At 37.6% G+C, this 15,445-nt stretch overlaps 1 protein-coding gene across 1 annotated transcript in view; it reads left to right on the plus strand.

The window, feature by feature from the left end:
- Positions 1–404: 404 nt before the first annotated feature.
- LOC113197251 (uncharacterized) overlaps positions 405–15,445 on the plus strand; it is a gene marked incomplete at its 5' end in the record, with an annotated part of 197,566 nt that continues 182,525 nt past the window's right edge. The window contains 3 exons of the mRNA XM_026409495.2: positions 405–425; positions 4,802–4,928; positions 7,404–10,028. Of these exons, the coding sequence (XP_026265280.2) occupies positions 405–425; positions 4,802–4,928; positions 7,404–10,028 (2,773 nt within the window). The remainder of the gene's footprint in view (positions 426–4,801; positions 4,929–7,403; positions 10,029–15,445) is intronic.

The following is a 15,445-nucleotide window of genomic DNA, read 5'->3' on the forward strand; positions in this document are numbered from 1 at the left end:
GCAAATTATTACCAGACTCTTTTCATTACTTTAGTGCCTTCTTTTTTCTTCCTTAGGCACAGTCACCTTATCATCATATTTTTGACAAGTATTGTGGTTTATATCTGGGATGTCTCCAAAATCTCACATGTTGAAATATGGTGCCCAGTTGCATCAAGGTACAGAGATGGGCTTTTGGGCCATGATTGGATTATGAGGGTTCTGACTTTTGTGGACTAGCCCATTAACAACTGAATAGACTGGGAGGGGAACTAGTTGGAGGAGGTGAGTCATTGGAGCAGCCCTGACCAGGATCATCTTCTTCCAGCACCTTTCTCCTTCTCTGCTGCCTGGCTGCCATGAGCTGAAGAGGTTTTCTCCATGCTCTTCTTCCATGATGTTTCTGTCTTGGAGTGAGACTACCATGGCCTGAGTGCTCTGAAACTGTGAGCTGAAATAAATGTTTCCACTTCTAAGTTGTGACTTTTAGCTATTTATGTCACAGAAATGAAAAGTTCAGTATAAACGTTATTAGGTGGCATGTTCTTACTCAGTTTTTCCATGGTGCTGGATTTCAGAACTATCTGGGTATGACACTTGGTATACACAGGGGTATTTCTCTTAGAATGTCTGTAGACCATCAGCCTCCTGATTATCTCTTCCCAGAGGACAGACTTATGATTGAAGTGGAGACTTGAGGGAAAACTGGTTGACTTGGGGTTTAGTGGCATCTTATTTTTTCTATTTTGTCTATATCTGTAACCCCTTGGAACTTGAATGTGTTTGCCATAACCTTCATTGCATGAAGATTTTGTTGGCCTACAAATTGGATCATAGTGTTGAGGGGGAAACACAAATTATTCTCCTTTCTGCATTTTCTCTGAGTTGTGAATACAAGGAGAATATCCCAGAGTTCAGAGAATACCCACACACTTCAGGGTGTATAAGAATCCACAGTGTACTTCAGTGTGTAAGAATAGGAATGGGAGAATGTCCAAAATGTTAGGATGTCTTGACTTTAACCTTGGGTCTGACATGTCTATATTACAGTCAGCTTTGCAATTCCTGGGCTCATCACCTTCAAAAGATTTCTTACTTCAGCTTCAAATTTTCCCTAGCTTTAAAATGTATTTAATTAGTAGAGCTTCAAATAAGAGAAAATATATTCAAAGCCACAGGATACAGTTAGATTTTAGAAAAGGAGTTCAGCCTTATGTTATTTTAATTAAATGTTTTATTTGCCTTTCTTCTTCTCCAAAGTGTTCTTTGTGGGTTTCTCATGTGCAAGAAGAGAAGGGGCCTCTCCTCCCAGCAGCCATGCTTAGTATCTCACAAGTTATCTAGCCTGCCATTACCATGACCACATTGTAACTTAGTATTCCTTTAACCCCGAGTGCTAGCTAACTGAGCTAAGGTCTAGGTTAATACAGTCACAGAGCCCTTTTCTCCAAGAACATCACTATAGAAACTAGATAGTACGCCTGCATAGTTATCTTAATAGGTTCAAGGGGAAACTGCTGGGCATTCTAAGCATGGGAAACAGTTTCCTCATGAAGAATACTCAGCCAGGCATCCTGTGCTTTTGCACAGGAGTTTCCTAGTAGTCAGGCATTCATGTCTTTGCACAGAAACTTCCTAGCAGCCAAGCATTTTGTGTCTTTGCACACAAACTACCCAATCACCAGGCATGCCACAATCATGAAGTTTGTCAGAGACTCCAATCCCAAACACAGAATTCTTTAATATTTTTTGAAAAAAAAAATGGGTGCTTTTGCTATTCCTCTTGAGGTATGAATGTAAGTGCTTTATACATGTATTTCCTCTGTAGACATAAATACTGAGTTTGGGCAGCATGGTGGGTGGTACGTGCCTGAGATGCCAGCTACTCAGGAGGCTAGTGCAGGAGGATTTTATGTTTGAGATCAGCCTTTGCAAATTAGGGACACCATGTCTTTTTTTTTTTTTTTTTTAAAGAGAGAGTGAGAGAGGAGAGAGAGAGAGAGAGAGAGAGAGAGAGAGAGAGAGAGAGAGAGAGAATTTTTAATATTTATTTTTTAGTTCTCGGCGGACACAACATCTTTGTTGGTATGTGGTGCTGAGGATCGAACCCGGGCCGCACGCATGCCAGGCGAGTGCGCTACCGCTTGAGCCACATCCCCAGCCCCACCATGTCTTAAAATAAAAAATAAAATGGGCTATGGGTGTTGCTCAGTGGTAAATCTATATATAGTCCCTGGATTCAATCCCTACTGCAGAACAAAATCCCACTGAGTGTAAATACTTTTTCCAATTGAGTTGTGGGTCCTTTCTCATTCAAAACTAAATGAATAAAATTGGGAAGCAGAGAGGTCAAAGCTCAGTGACTTCTTATTAAGTAAATCTTGAGCCTACAAAAGAAGGTCCTTGGGAACCATGGTTTTTGTTTCTTGAGACCCATGTTTTCCAGATATGGGTTTGAATTGTAGGCAGTCACTTCTGAGAAGGAAGCCTAGAGAAGGAGGAGGAAGATGTAGTTGGTTTCCAGGTGTGTAGCCCAGGTAAGGGATGGCTTTGCATTTTCCTTTTAAACTACCTTATATTTGGAATGGGTAGACCTTTATATTTCTACATTTCAGGTTTGTGCTTTCATGTTTTAGCCACTGTGCTTTCTTTTCTTCTTAGAATAGTCAACTGTAACTCTTTAAATATATATGCCCAGATATACCCCCTAGGCTGGGGCCTTTGTTCTTACTCGTTCACCTAAACCAGGCCAGGCATATATGACCTGCAGTATTGACAGGTTTTCTTTTTGATAAATGGATATCAGAATGTTTTGGTGTCCTAGATTCCCACTGGGGATGTATGTATGAGTCATTAGATATTGCTGAAGAAGTGTACCATGCTTTGTTTATGTTCCATCTGGATGCTCCATCATCTATAAATGTACAAGAGTTAATGAAATGCTCATTCACTACCCCTTAGTATGTCCTGAAAGAACAGAATAATTAGAAGAGACTCAATCACTAGAATGCCAAGGAAAGTCTACTGAAATACCCTATTATATCATTTAGTTTTGATTTGGCCACTAATGATGTATCCTTTTATGTCGATTGGCACATGGTAACAATTTGTTCTATTATAGCTGTTTTATCCTTATTTGCTTTGTATAAATGCTATCTGCCAGATTTTCCCCATACAGTAATTTTTGTATCTTTGTCTTCATGTGTATTGGTAGACTTTTTCTTAATAATCCACATAAACCATCATATTTGATACAGAAACTCTACTTTCTTAGTAATTTTTCTTTGTGTTTTGCTTTGGGGAATGCAGCCTCTGCCTTGAGTTTACCAGGGATACTTTATTGCTGGAGGTTCTGAAGTAGACCACAGGCTTTCATTTTATTACACCTGCAGCTCAGAGACATGCACCTCATAATCTCCTTGCATTTTCCATAAATGGAAAAAATTATATCTTTCTAAGTGCCTGAAAATTATAAAGTGTACCTCAAAATAAATTTTGATTCACAGGGAAAAAATGAACAGTGTGGCTCTTATTTTATTCTCTATCCTTACATATGTGTATCTCAATAGTGTCTTTTAAAATAGCATCCACCCCCAATTGATTTATATTTCACAAGTGGATTCCACTTATTTTCATTTGCATGAAAAATTGTCTGTTGGTTCAGTGTATAAACTTGACATTTCTATGTATGTCTACATGAAACTTAAATATCATTTGATCAATCTGATCTTGTTTCTTCTTAACATGTTTGCATTACTCTTCTCATTTATGATTATTGCCTTACTCTGAAAATTCTTTTAACATTCCCATTTCATCTTGACTTTAATGCTCCCCTGCATTTTTTTTTTCTGAATTGCAACTCAAATAAACTTGGGTAAAAATCAGGATCTACCATTTTTTACCAGTGTTTGGCAAATGTCATAAAAGATTAATACAATTACTGCCATCACATTCTTTGGGTTATCTGCATTAAGACATGGGAAATATTTAGAATGAGAAGAATATATTTGAAATGTTCAAAAAGAATTGTCATTGATAGTTGTTATTTTAATAAAGTACATAAATCTCTTAAAATACTTGAACTCAGATCCTTCAATGTTTTTTTCTTATAGTGGTCTACCTCACTGCTATTGAAGAGTTTCTCTTAGACCACTGGCACTAGGATCACTAAATTGGAATCATTGCTACATATTCAGAAAACCATGTCCAATCTGAGACCCACTGAACTAGGGTCTGTATTTTAGTAAATCTCTGATTTGTAGCTGTGCATTTAAAATTTGAGAACCATCCTTATTACTCACTATAACTTTCTCTTCTGAGAAATAGATGATTTATCTTATTCTATATAATTGGAATTAAAGTGTATATTACTATAATATAATGCCTTAATTTTACTTTTTATGTAATTATAGTATATAATTGGATAGAAATTCATGAATCAGATGATGTAGTTGAGAGGCCCAAAGATCAAGGAAGAAACCAAACCTCCAAATGTTGGTGGAAAAATTATCATGCCACAGAAATGGTTTTCCAGAAGCTTAAGTTTATTTCCTTTGCTGTCCTAGAAGGATAGGTAATGCCCTATGTTTAGCATGTATTCAGCTTCTTTAGTCTCCTCCTTCTTTAAACTTATGACACTCTTTCCTCTGAGTTAGATAATAGAGAATATCACTGTGTTTCAAAGTATTTTCCTGAATAATTAAAGTGACTCACTTATTTGAGAGCCAGGTCTACTAACTCTCATTTCATCTTCAGTCAACTTACAAGCTCTGTGAATTATCAAATGGTCAATGTGCTGTTAATTGATCTGTTCTTATTTTAGGAACTGTTGACATTCAGGGATATAGCCATTGATTTCTCTGAAGAGGAGTGGGAATGCCTGGAGCCTGCTCAGCGGAATTTATACAGAGATGTGATGCTAGAGACCTACAGAAACCTGGTCTTCCTGGGTGAGCAGAGCTTCCCTTCAGAATTCCTAATTAATCAGAATTCCTAATAGAATAATTGTCTTCCCTTGATGAATATCTATTGGACACTTCTGCTCTTCATGAATGAGTCTCAGATTCTTACTTTCAAGATAAAGAAAGACTTGGGCAGTTTTTGTTACAGAGAAGAAAATGTTAATGCCATTACTTTCAGTCCTTCGTTTCTCCCTTTCTTGGGTTTATATATACCCTTCACTTTAGATTAGTGGTACTTAACAGTAATTCAGTGATATGGAATGATGTGACCTACATGTCGAAGTCCAATTTATTCCCTTTATGGTACCAGAATAGAAGCATCAGTAGTCACAGGGAGAATTCCAACAAGTAATAATTTCATTTTCCAATGAACACATCTTATTATCTAGATTGTATTTGGGCACCTTCCTCTGGAGCAAAGGAGAGAGCCCTGAGTCATGTACCCAGATGGATAGAAATTCATGAATCAGATGATGTAGTTGAGAGGCCCAAAGATCAAGGAAGAAACCAAACCTCCAAATGTTGGTGGAAAAATTATCATGCCACAGAAATGGTTTTCCAGAAGCTTAAGTTTATTTCCTTTGCTGTCCTAGAAGGATAGGTAATGCCCTATGTTTAGCATGTATTCAGCTTCTTTAGTCTCCTCCTTCTCCTGTGGTGATATTCCAGTACATTCAAATTAACAACTCAAACACTTTTCCTTGTGAGGGTGAGTGTGATTTGACAGCATTTCCACTATTGGGGGTGTCTCAAAAATCTGCACATTCATGGAGACCACTAGGTGAAGGTATTGTAATATATTAGTGCCATAAAGCAGTTTCTTTAATATAACTTATATACTTATTCATTGAAATACCCTGTCACAGCCTCGTCTGACTCACATGTGGAAACCAAAAGTGCAGAGTAAGATGGTTACCAGCTACTGCTGTGTTTTGGGGAATGTTGGCCAAAGTCTGCAAAATCTTATTTTAATGGGCATCAGAAGGTCAAAAGTTGTATTGTACTACCTAGTGAGTATCATGTATTATATTCTTTTTTGGGGGAGTTACCAAGTATTGAACCCCAAAGCACTACTGAGCCACGTCCCCAGCCCTCTTATATTTTTCAGTTTGAAATGGGGTCTTTCTAACTTGCCTATGGCCTCACTCTATTATTGCAGATGGTTTGAAACTTGGGATCCTCCTACCTCAGCCTCCTGAGTTGTGGGAATTCCAGGCTTGTGTCACTATACCAGCTAATGTACTGTATTCTTGACAAAGGGTTATAGAATGAATGCAGTGTTTTGTAAGCAGTAACATGATAATTATATGAAATAATTATTTTAAATTATTTTTAAAATAATTTAAAAATACCATGAAATACTTAGTAAATACATGACATTGAATTTGTTAATGAAGTGAATCAGTAGATGAACAAAATTATAAAAATTAAATCAAATCATTTGTCTTGATCACCATGTAGTAAATTTATCCAGGTAACACTGACATTGTGTGTGTGTGTGTGTGTGTGTGTGTGTGTTTACCATTAAAAAGATTTCTCTAAATCTCTAATGAGAGATCAGAGGCTCTTTACCTTCTTTTGAATATTTGTTATTGTTACCCAAAATCTCTCTTACATCCAGATCTGTGTCATGATAGACAGAAAGTGGTTTTCAGACAATTCCAAAGAAAGCCAGAACTGTTCAAGGTTCACATTATCCTTTTTCTATTGAGAGAGAAGAAGGTAGTGGTTGGATTTTTCCTAATTGTACAATGGTGTATTCTCAAGGAGAAGACCTGTAGTGGATACTTTTCTTTTCTCTACCACATTATTCTTCTTAATGATATACTCATGGTGAATACTGTGAACTCTCACCATGGTTTGGGTAATTCTCACAAAGTAATTTTGTCTATCCATTGTTATTTAGTCTATATATTTACAGAGTAACTGTGGCCTTTAATGTTACTATTCTACCACTCTGCTAATGTCCTGACTGCTATAATTTCATGTTGTATTAGCAAGAGATATTTCAAGTATAATATGTAAAGTGATTGTTATTTATTTCAGCCATGATCTCTCATCATACTCAGGAAATATCACCAGAGCCTGGCTTAGAACATTTATTGAAGCAAATGATAAAGAGAAGATATGGATATTGTAACCTCGACTATTTACAACAACAAAAAAATGGAGACTATGTAGGTAAGAGTGAAGGTCAGAAATCATATTATAAAGGACAAGACAAATTAGAACTGACTATGCATAATGAAAATTTTACCATCAGCAGACCTCAAGAAATAGCTCAGAAAAATATTCAATGCATAACTGAAGGACAAGTTTCTAAAAGGGATCATTTTGAAAGTTTCTTTACGAACTGTCCATTATTCTGCAATGAACAAAAAGTTCCTTCTTGTTCCCAAACATACACTTTTAATGATTGTGGGAAGGCCCCAATGCACTCATTACTGCTTAATCAAAATTCAGATATAGATTACTGGAAAGTGTGTAACACATGTAATGAAACAAGCAACACCTTCAGCCAGGTCTCTACTCTAAGCAACCAGTGTACTTACATTGGAGAAAACAATTACAAATGTAGCAAAACAGAGAAGAACTCCAGCTCTGGTTGCAATATGAGAGAACATCAGTGTGGCCATTGTGCACAGAACTCTTACAGAGATGACGAATGTGGGGACGCCTTTCCTGAGTGCTCAAAGCTGATGACCCATCCAAGTACTCAGGGCCAAGAGGTGCCTTGCAAATGTGAGGAACGTGAGAGAGCTTCTAACCCAGCGGCTAGCATTCCTCAATACAGTGGAGCTCCTCCTGGAAGGGAGCCCCCCAAATTTAAGGAATGTGTCCAAGCATGGAGTTGCTCACCCCTTTCTAAACACAAGTACCATAGCAGTGATCAACACTACAAATTTAAAGAATGTGGCAAAACTTTTAATCTAGGACCTCCCCCTGTTAAACACCACAGAACTCATAGTGGAGAGAAACCCTACAAATGTGAAGAATGTGGCAAATCCTTTAATAATTGCTCAACCCTTTCTAAACACCTGAGATGGCATAGCAATGAGGAAACCTACAAATGTAAGGAATGTGAAAAAGTTTTTAAGAATTTTTCAGTCCTAATTCAACACCAAAGTATTCATACAGGAGAGAAGCCCCACAGATGTGAAAAATGTGGGAAATGTTTTACTCAAAAAGTATATCTTATTAAACACCAGAGAATTCATGCAGGAGAGAAGCCCTACAAATGTCAGGAATGTAGCAAAGCTTTTAAGGATCATTCAACCTTTACCAAACACCAGAGAATTCATACAGGAGAGAAGCCCTACAAATGTGAGACATGTGGCAAAGCTTTTACTTTCGGATCAAGCCTTATTAAACATCAGAGACTTCATACTGGAAAGCATCCCTACAAATGTGAAGAATGTGGGAAAGTTTTAACAAAAAGAGGATACCTTTCTGAACACCAGAGACTTCATACTGGAGAGAAGCCCTACAAATGTGAAGAATGTGGGAAAGGCTTTCATCGAAGAGCACACCTTACTGAACACCGGAGAATTCATAGTGGAGAGAAGCCCTACAAATGTAAGAAATGTAGCAAAGCTTTTAATGCTCATTCAGCCTTTTCCACACATCAGAAAATTCATACAGGAGAGAAGCCCTACAAATGTGAAACATGTTGCAAAGCTTTTAATCGAAGAGCACACCTTACTCGACACCAGGGAATTCATCATGGAGAGAAGACCTACAAATGTAAGGAATGTGGCAAAGCTTTTAGGGATCATTCATCCCTTACCAAACACCAGAGAATTCATACCGGAGAGAAGCCCTACAAATGTAATGAGTGTGGGAAAGATTTTACTCAAAGCTCAACCCTTACTCAACACCAGAGAATTCATACAGGAGAGACACCCTACAAATGTAAAGAATGTGGGAAAAGTTTTACTCAAAGAACATGCCTTACTCAACACCAGAGAATCCATGCAGGAGAGAAGCCCTACAAATGTGAAGGGTGTGGGAAAGATTTTACCCAAAGATCACACTTAACTCAGCACCAGAAAATTCATGCAGGAGAGAAGCCCTACAAATGTGAAGGGTGTGGGAAAGATTTTACTCAAAGATCACACCTAACTCAGCACCAGAAAATTCATGCAGGAGAGAAGCCCTACAAATGTGAAGAATGTGGGAAAAGTTTTACTCAAAGACCGCATCTTACTCAACACCAGAAAATTCACACTGGAGAGAAGCCCTACAAATGTAATGAATGTGGGAAAGGTTTTCCTCAGAGTTCAAGCCTTACTCAACACCAAAGAATTCATGAAGGAGAGAAGCCCTACAAATGTAATGAGTGTGGAAAAGGTTTTACTCAAAGCTCACACCGTACTCAACACCAGAGAATTCATGCAGGAAAGAAGCCCTACGAATGTAATGAGTGTGGGAAAGCTTTTAATCTAAGAGCATACCTTACTCAACACCACAGAATTCATACCGGAGAGAAGCCCTATAAATGTAGTGATTGTGGGAAAAGTTTTACTCAAAGCTCACAACTTACTCGACACCAGAGAATTCATGCAGGAGAGAAACCCTATAAATGTGAAGAATGTGGCAAAGGTTTTAATCAAAGAGCATACTTTACACAACACCAGAGAATCCATACTGGAGAGATGCCCTACAAATGTGAAGAATGTGGAAAAAGTTTTACTCAAAAAACATGCCTTACTCGACACCAGAGAATTCATGCAGGAGAGAAGCCTTACAAATGTAAAGAGTGTGGCAAAGGTTTTACTCAAAGCTCACACCGTACTCAACACCAGAGAATTCATGCAGGTGAGAAGCCCTACAAATGTGAAGAATGTGGGAAAGGTTTTACTCAAAAACCACATCTTACTCAACACCAGAAAATTCATACTGGAGAGAAGCCCTTCAAATGTAATGAATGTGGGAAGAGTTTTACTCAAAGCTCAAACCTTACTCAACATCAGAGAATTCATGCTGGAGAGAAGCCCTACGCATGTGAAGAATGTGGAAAAATTTTTACTCAAAGACCACACCTTACTGAACATCAGAAAATTCATACTAGAGAAAAGTCCTACAAATGTTAACATTGTGCTAAAAATTGTTCAACTCTTATTACACATTACATGAATAATAGGAGAGTGAAATTATACAAAGACCCAAATGTGACAATGTGTCTATAGTTGTTTATTCCTTACTCACTGAAGCACTGAGTAATGGGGAGAGATAATACAAGTGTAAAAACTGTTGCAGACCTCAGCAATTTCTCAAACATTGCTTATCACTGGAGAATTCATAATGCATAGAACCCCTAAACAATTTAAATACCATGTCCAAGTCTTTACTCAAATTTCAAACATTCTTTAACATTAGAAACCTGATATCTATAGAAAATGTAGAAAGACATTTGCCTGAAATAAAATGCCTTATATTTAGATATAAGGCCAATTGATAACAGCAAAATATCTATACTGAATAAATCCCTTGAAAAAATATTTTTAAATATGGCAAAGCCCTTATCTGTACCTCATAACTTGAAGTGAGAAGAAAATGAGGAATTGCCTTTAACTTAAAAAAAAATGTTTTTAGTAGTTGATGGACACAACATCTTTATTTTTATTTATTCATTTTTATGTGGTGCTGAGGATTGAATCCAATGCTTCACACTTCTGAGGCAAGTGCTTTATCACTGCACTTCAGCCCCAGCCCTGCCTTTAACTTTTGCATAAAATTTATTAAATACCCTTGGCTAATGTAGCATAAAAAATTCTCTCAAATAATCATAGAATAGTGTACAAAACTTGTCTCAAAAATTACTCAATATCTTCACTTTTGAAAACTAGAGAAAACAATCCTAACAGATCTTTTTATCAGAAGACTTGTTCCTGAGAGTTGTTAATCTATATTTTTGAGACTTTACAGTGGATTTTGAAACACTTTATTCAGAGTATGTATGGATTTTGTTACTAAATAAAAGTAAAAAGTGTTAATGTGTTAACATTGTTTTGTATTGAATCATGGTATTATGTCAGAGGTATCACACTGTACCTCTTTACTAAGGGTTGCACATAACAGATAATAAAAACATACTAAAATATCTCCATTAATCTTTTTAGAAATGGCAACTTATTTGGAGAATAGTTTTCCCATAAATCAGATCTATATTCATTTCTTCTGTTTGTAATTATGGAGAAATTGATACAGTTAGAGATAAGGTATAAGAACATGAAAATAAGCCCCAGAGTTCTTTATTTTGATTTAGTACTCTAAAATTTTATACTACAGGTGTCAGTCTCAGTGTTATATATTTTTAATTCCAGCAACTCAAGAAGCTGGGGCAGGAGGATCCAAGTTCAAAGCCAATCTCAGCTACTTAGACCCTGTCTCAAAATATAAAACAAAAAGAATTGGGGATGTGATTTTTAAGCACTAGTGGATTCAATTTCTGGTATCAGTTTTTAATATTTTATTTTATTTTTTATATATTTTTTAACTTTCTATGGAAAGTTAAATTGTAATTCGGGAGTAACTGAGGTGTTATTGCATTTTTTAAAAATATTTTTTGTTGAACCTGATACATTTATTTATTTGTCTATACATTTATTAATTTACTGGTGAGGATCAAACCCATTTTAGGCAGGTGCTCTACCACTAAGTTAGAACCCCAGCCTGAGTTATTGCATTCATTTTGAATAATTTTCAACTTACAGGGAAGAATTGTAATTATTGGGTTTAGAGGAAAGTTTCAACACATGTACATATCACATGATCCAATCAGTAATTCACATAACTTTCACACATCACAAAGTTTTCATCACTATGGGGAAAACATTGAGAGTGTTTTTTCTCATCTTTGAATGCACCACACATTAATAGCTGTAGTTACCCTACAGTATAATTGAACCCTAGAGCCCTAGTACTTGTTTTTCCCCCTAACACTGTGCTTATGAACCCCTCACTCACTTTCAGCACATAACCAGAAGTGGAATACCTGAATCACAAATTTATAAATTCTAAAGAAAAGGTCCAGTCACTCATTATGACTTCCTCCTTTTTCCAGTGGCATGTGGTTCTATTTTGAGCACTGTGACCCCAAATGCCACCTTATGTGCTTGTCAGCAAGTCTGGACAGCAGGCTTTGAAATGGGAAGTTCACATTTCTTTTTTAAAAGTGAGGGGTGTATGTGGTGTGTTTCATTTATTTGCCTCACTATAACTGTAGTATAGCATAAGCCACTCACTTAAAAAATTATATATTTACATCTCCCCCTAATTTTTCTTGTTTTCATGAAGGATAATCAGAGTTTCCCAAACAAAAAAGGAAATAACTGCTTCCAGATGGTAAGTCTTGAGCCCAGTCATCTATGAGAATTTTATAACCAGTCACCTTCAATACAGAAGGGAGACTGCTAAACCGATGAAACAAGAGATCAAGTGCAATAAGGCTGATTACCCTATCTCTACTTTACCTAAATTAATATGGAATACTGGTATTTTTTAAGACCTATATGTGAAACAGTATCACAATAAAAAACACTTTATTTTTTGGTACTGGGAATTGAACCCCAGGGCTGCTATACCAGTGAGCAACATTTCTACTTTATTTTTTATTTGAGAAAATAATTAATTTTTTATTTGAGAAAGGATCTTACTAAGTTGCTGAGGCTGGCTTCAGAATTGCACTTCTCTTGCCTTAGCCTCCTGAGACCCTGGGATTACAGGCATGTGCCACTGTGCCTTGAAAGAAATATATACCCATACAAATCTTAAATGTTCAGTGAGAGAACTTGTTTTTTGTTTTTTGTTTTTTAAGAGACAGTCTAGCTGAGTTGCTTAGGGCCTTGCTAAGTTGCTGATGCTGGCTTTGAACTCTTCATCCTCCTGCTTTATCCTCTTGAGCCACTGGGATTACAGGTGTGTGCTATTGTTCCTGGCTTAAATGATTTTAAGGGAGTTCCCAGCAGACTTCCATAGCCCTACGGGAAGAGCCAAGGATGGTAGGTTTTTTCTGTGGGAACACATAGGTTGCTGTCTCAAAAGTCACTCAAGGGACTTGCCTTTGAAAGGTTCTATTTTCTGGTTGCTACATCCTTAAAGAAACTTGGAGAACAGAGTGAGCACTATCATTTGAACATATGCATGAATTGTACAGCATCCCCAAGTGCTATGCCAAGGAAACTGCTAACAAAGGTTGATTCACTGGCAGTCAATAGAGTTGAAGATCCCTTCTCACTGTTATGGGCCCAGCTATGGGCAATGACCAAACAGACTCCACCTTATCCTGAGACTCCATGTCATGTAAGAAATGCTTCTTCCATGAGAACCCCCCCCCCCATCATACTGATTATGCTTAGCACACCCTGCTTAGAAATACAAATGTTTCTGTTCTTATACCATGTTCAATTGTTCTGGGTTTTTTTGTTTGTTTGTTTGTTTGTTTGTTTCCATTTTTCTTGGGTAATGTACCGTGTCAGAGAATGTTTGTGTAGATGTTGGTGACCATTCTTCAACTTGTACTCAACTAAGGTCATTTTGACACATTTTCCTCTCACACATGTCCCATGTGGGCAGTGGGATTTGAGATTCCTCTCTGTGGAGTGGGCTGGCTGTGGAATAAAAGCTAAGGCCAAAAAACAAAAAACAGCATAGAAACCACAGGAAATAGTAAGCAATTTTATAAAGGAAGGGCAAGATGGCTCTGTGATCTTAGGGATCAAGCTTCCAAGTTGGAAAGAGAGAGCAAGAACCTGTGTTTGCTTTATTTATATAAGGAAAACATAAAAGGTTTCCCTTAGAATTTTCTTCACCAATTAAGATAGGAGGTGGGCTGTGAGCTGTCCAGTTTCCAATGGGTTATGCTCAACTCCAGAGGTACAAAAGTGGTCTCCCTAGCTGAGTGAAGACAGAGGTCACTGATATTGCATAACCCATTAAGTGGGAGGAGCCACAAAATAGTTTTCAATGCCAAACCTAAATCTCCCTGGCTCAAGGCTGAGTGAAGATAATCTCAAATAATTTATAGGTGATGTACCACACTTACCCTTCTGCTTATGATTTTGGATCTCCTGATATTTGTAGTCTTAACTCATAGTGACAGCCACATATGATTTAATAAATTGGCATGTTTAAAAGGTGTCCTCTATCCCATGAAGGGGTTGAAGGTGTAGCCTTGCACCCCTTGGCCCACCAGCTGGTAAATAAAGATGGTTCTGCCTCCTGCCTTAAGATTGACTCAGTGACTTATGGCAATCTTGCCATATCATCGCCAACTTGAGAAATCATGGCACCCTGCACTAAGATTTCCCTTTTAATTTTTCTTTTTTGGATTTGATGCCCTTTAGATCCTCTGTCATATTGGTACTTGCTGTCAATAAGCATCTTATAATGACAATTTCAAACATACACAAAGTAGACAAGGTACAAGGTACTCTGAAGTGCTTGCTGCCATTGAGCATTGTGCTTGTAGAGTGGCATTCTTCATCATCTGCTCCCATGCACAAGCCCCTCACTCCTGGGCTCCTGCTCCGCACATGTGCTCTCACTTCATTCATTTTTGCATTTGAAACCATCAGTGTTAAGGTTGTCAGTCTGCTCCTCCCATCACACTCCTTACAAAGAATCAACAGGGCAACTGGCCGGAGTTCTCTGCAGTGGAACTGATGAGGGGCATGCAAGCACTCCAGGATTTGTTATTACCACTTCAGACACTCCTAGAAGATGTGGGTCTTGAAGATTCAGAAGTCACTCAGGCCTCTTGGGCAAACACTCATTCTACTGTAGCTGTGGACACATCTGTCCACCTGGATCCTCTGGAAGGAAAAGAAATTATTAGGCTGCAGCAAAGATCTGTTTGAGGGCTCCTGAGCCTGTGGGCACCTTTCCAGAGGACAAGGGACTTCCTCTGTGCCATCTGGGTAAGGAGGTCCATGGTTGAGCATAAAGCAATAGACAGGGCCTGGAGGAGCCCAGTGCTGCAGGGAGATGTGGAGTGAGCCTGATCGTTGGTGCAAGTGGGTGTCTCAGTGCAGGCAGGAAAAGTACAGCAAGCAAGGCTGCATGGTGTGTGCATCTGATATGTGTGCAGTGTATACAAAGGCTGTGTGGATTTGGATGATATGTGTGTACACAGGCATGGTAGGGGCCAACAAGTTCTTTAAGAAAACAATTGTCATGCCTTTAAATTTTACAAACATTCACAATGTCCAATTTTAACTGCTAAATTAAAGCAAACAAATTTTCAGAAATGCACTTAAATTTACAAAAGTTACAAACCTTATTTTAAAACATCCAAAACTGTAAGTTTGAGAAATAATTAAAATTAAAACTTCAAAACACATTGTTTTTCTTTTAAAATTGAAATAATTGTTATCTACAGTCGTCAGTAAGAGAACTTCCTTGAAAAAAAATATATATATATTTCTTATTTCTACTAATAGTGATGGTTAGTTGCCAAAGAAAAGCATTCTTTTGGTGGTAAGCCCTGCAAAATAATTTCCTTT

This window comes from Urocitellus parryii, chromosome 12 (assembly GCF_045843805.1).
Source record: "Urocitellus parryii isolate mUroPar1 chromosome 12, mUroPar1.hap1, whole genome shotgun sequence".
Taxonomy (NCBI): Eukaryota; Metazoa; Chordata; class Mammalia; order Rodentia; family Sciuridae; genus Urocitellus; species Urocitellus parryii.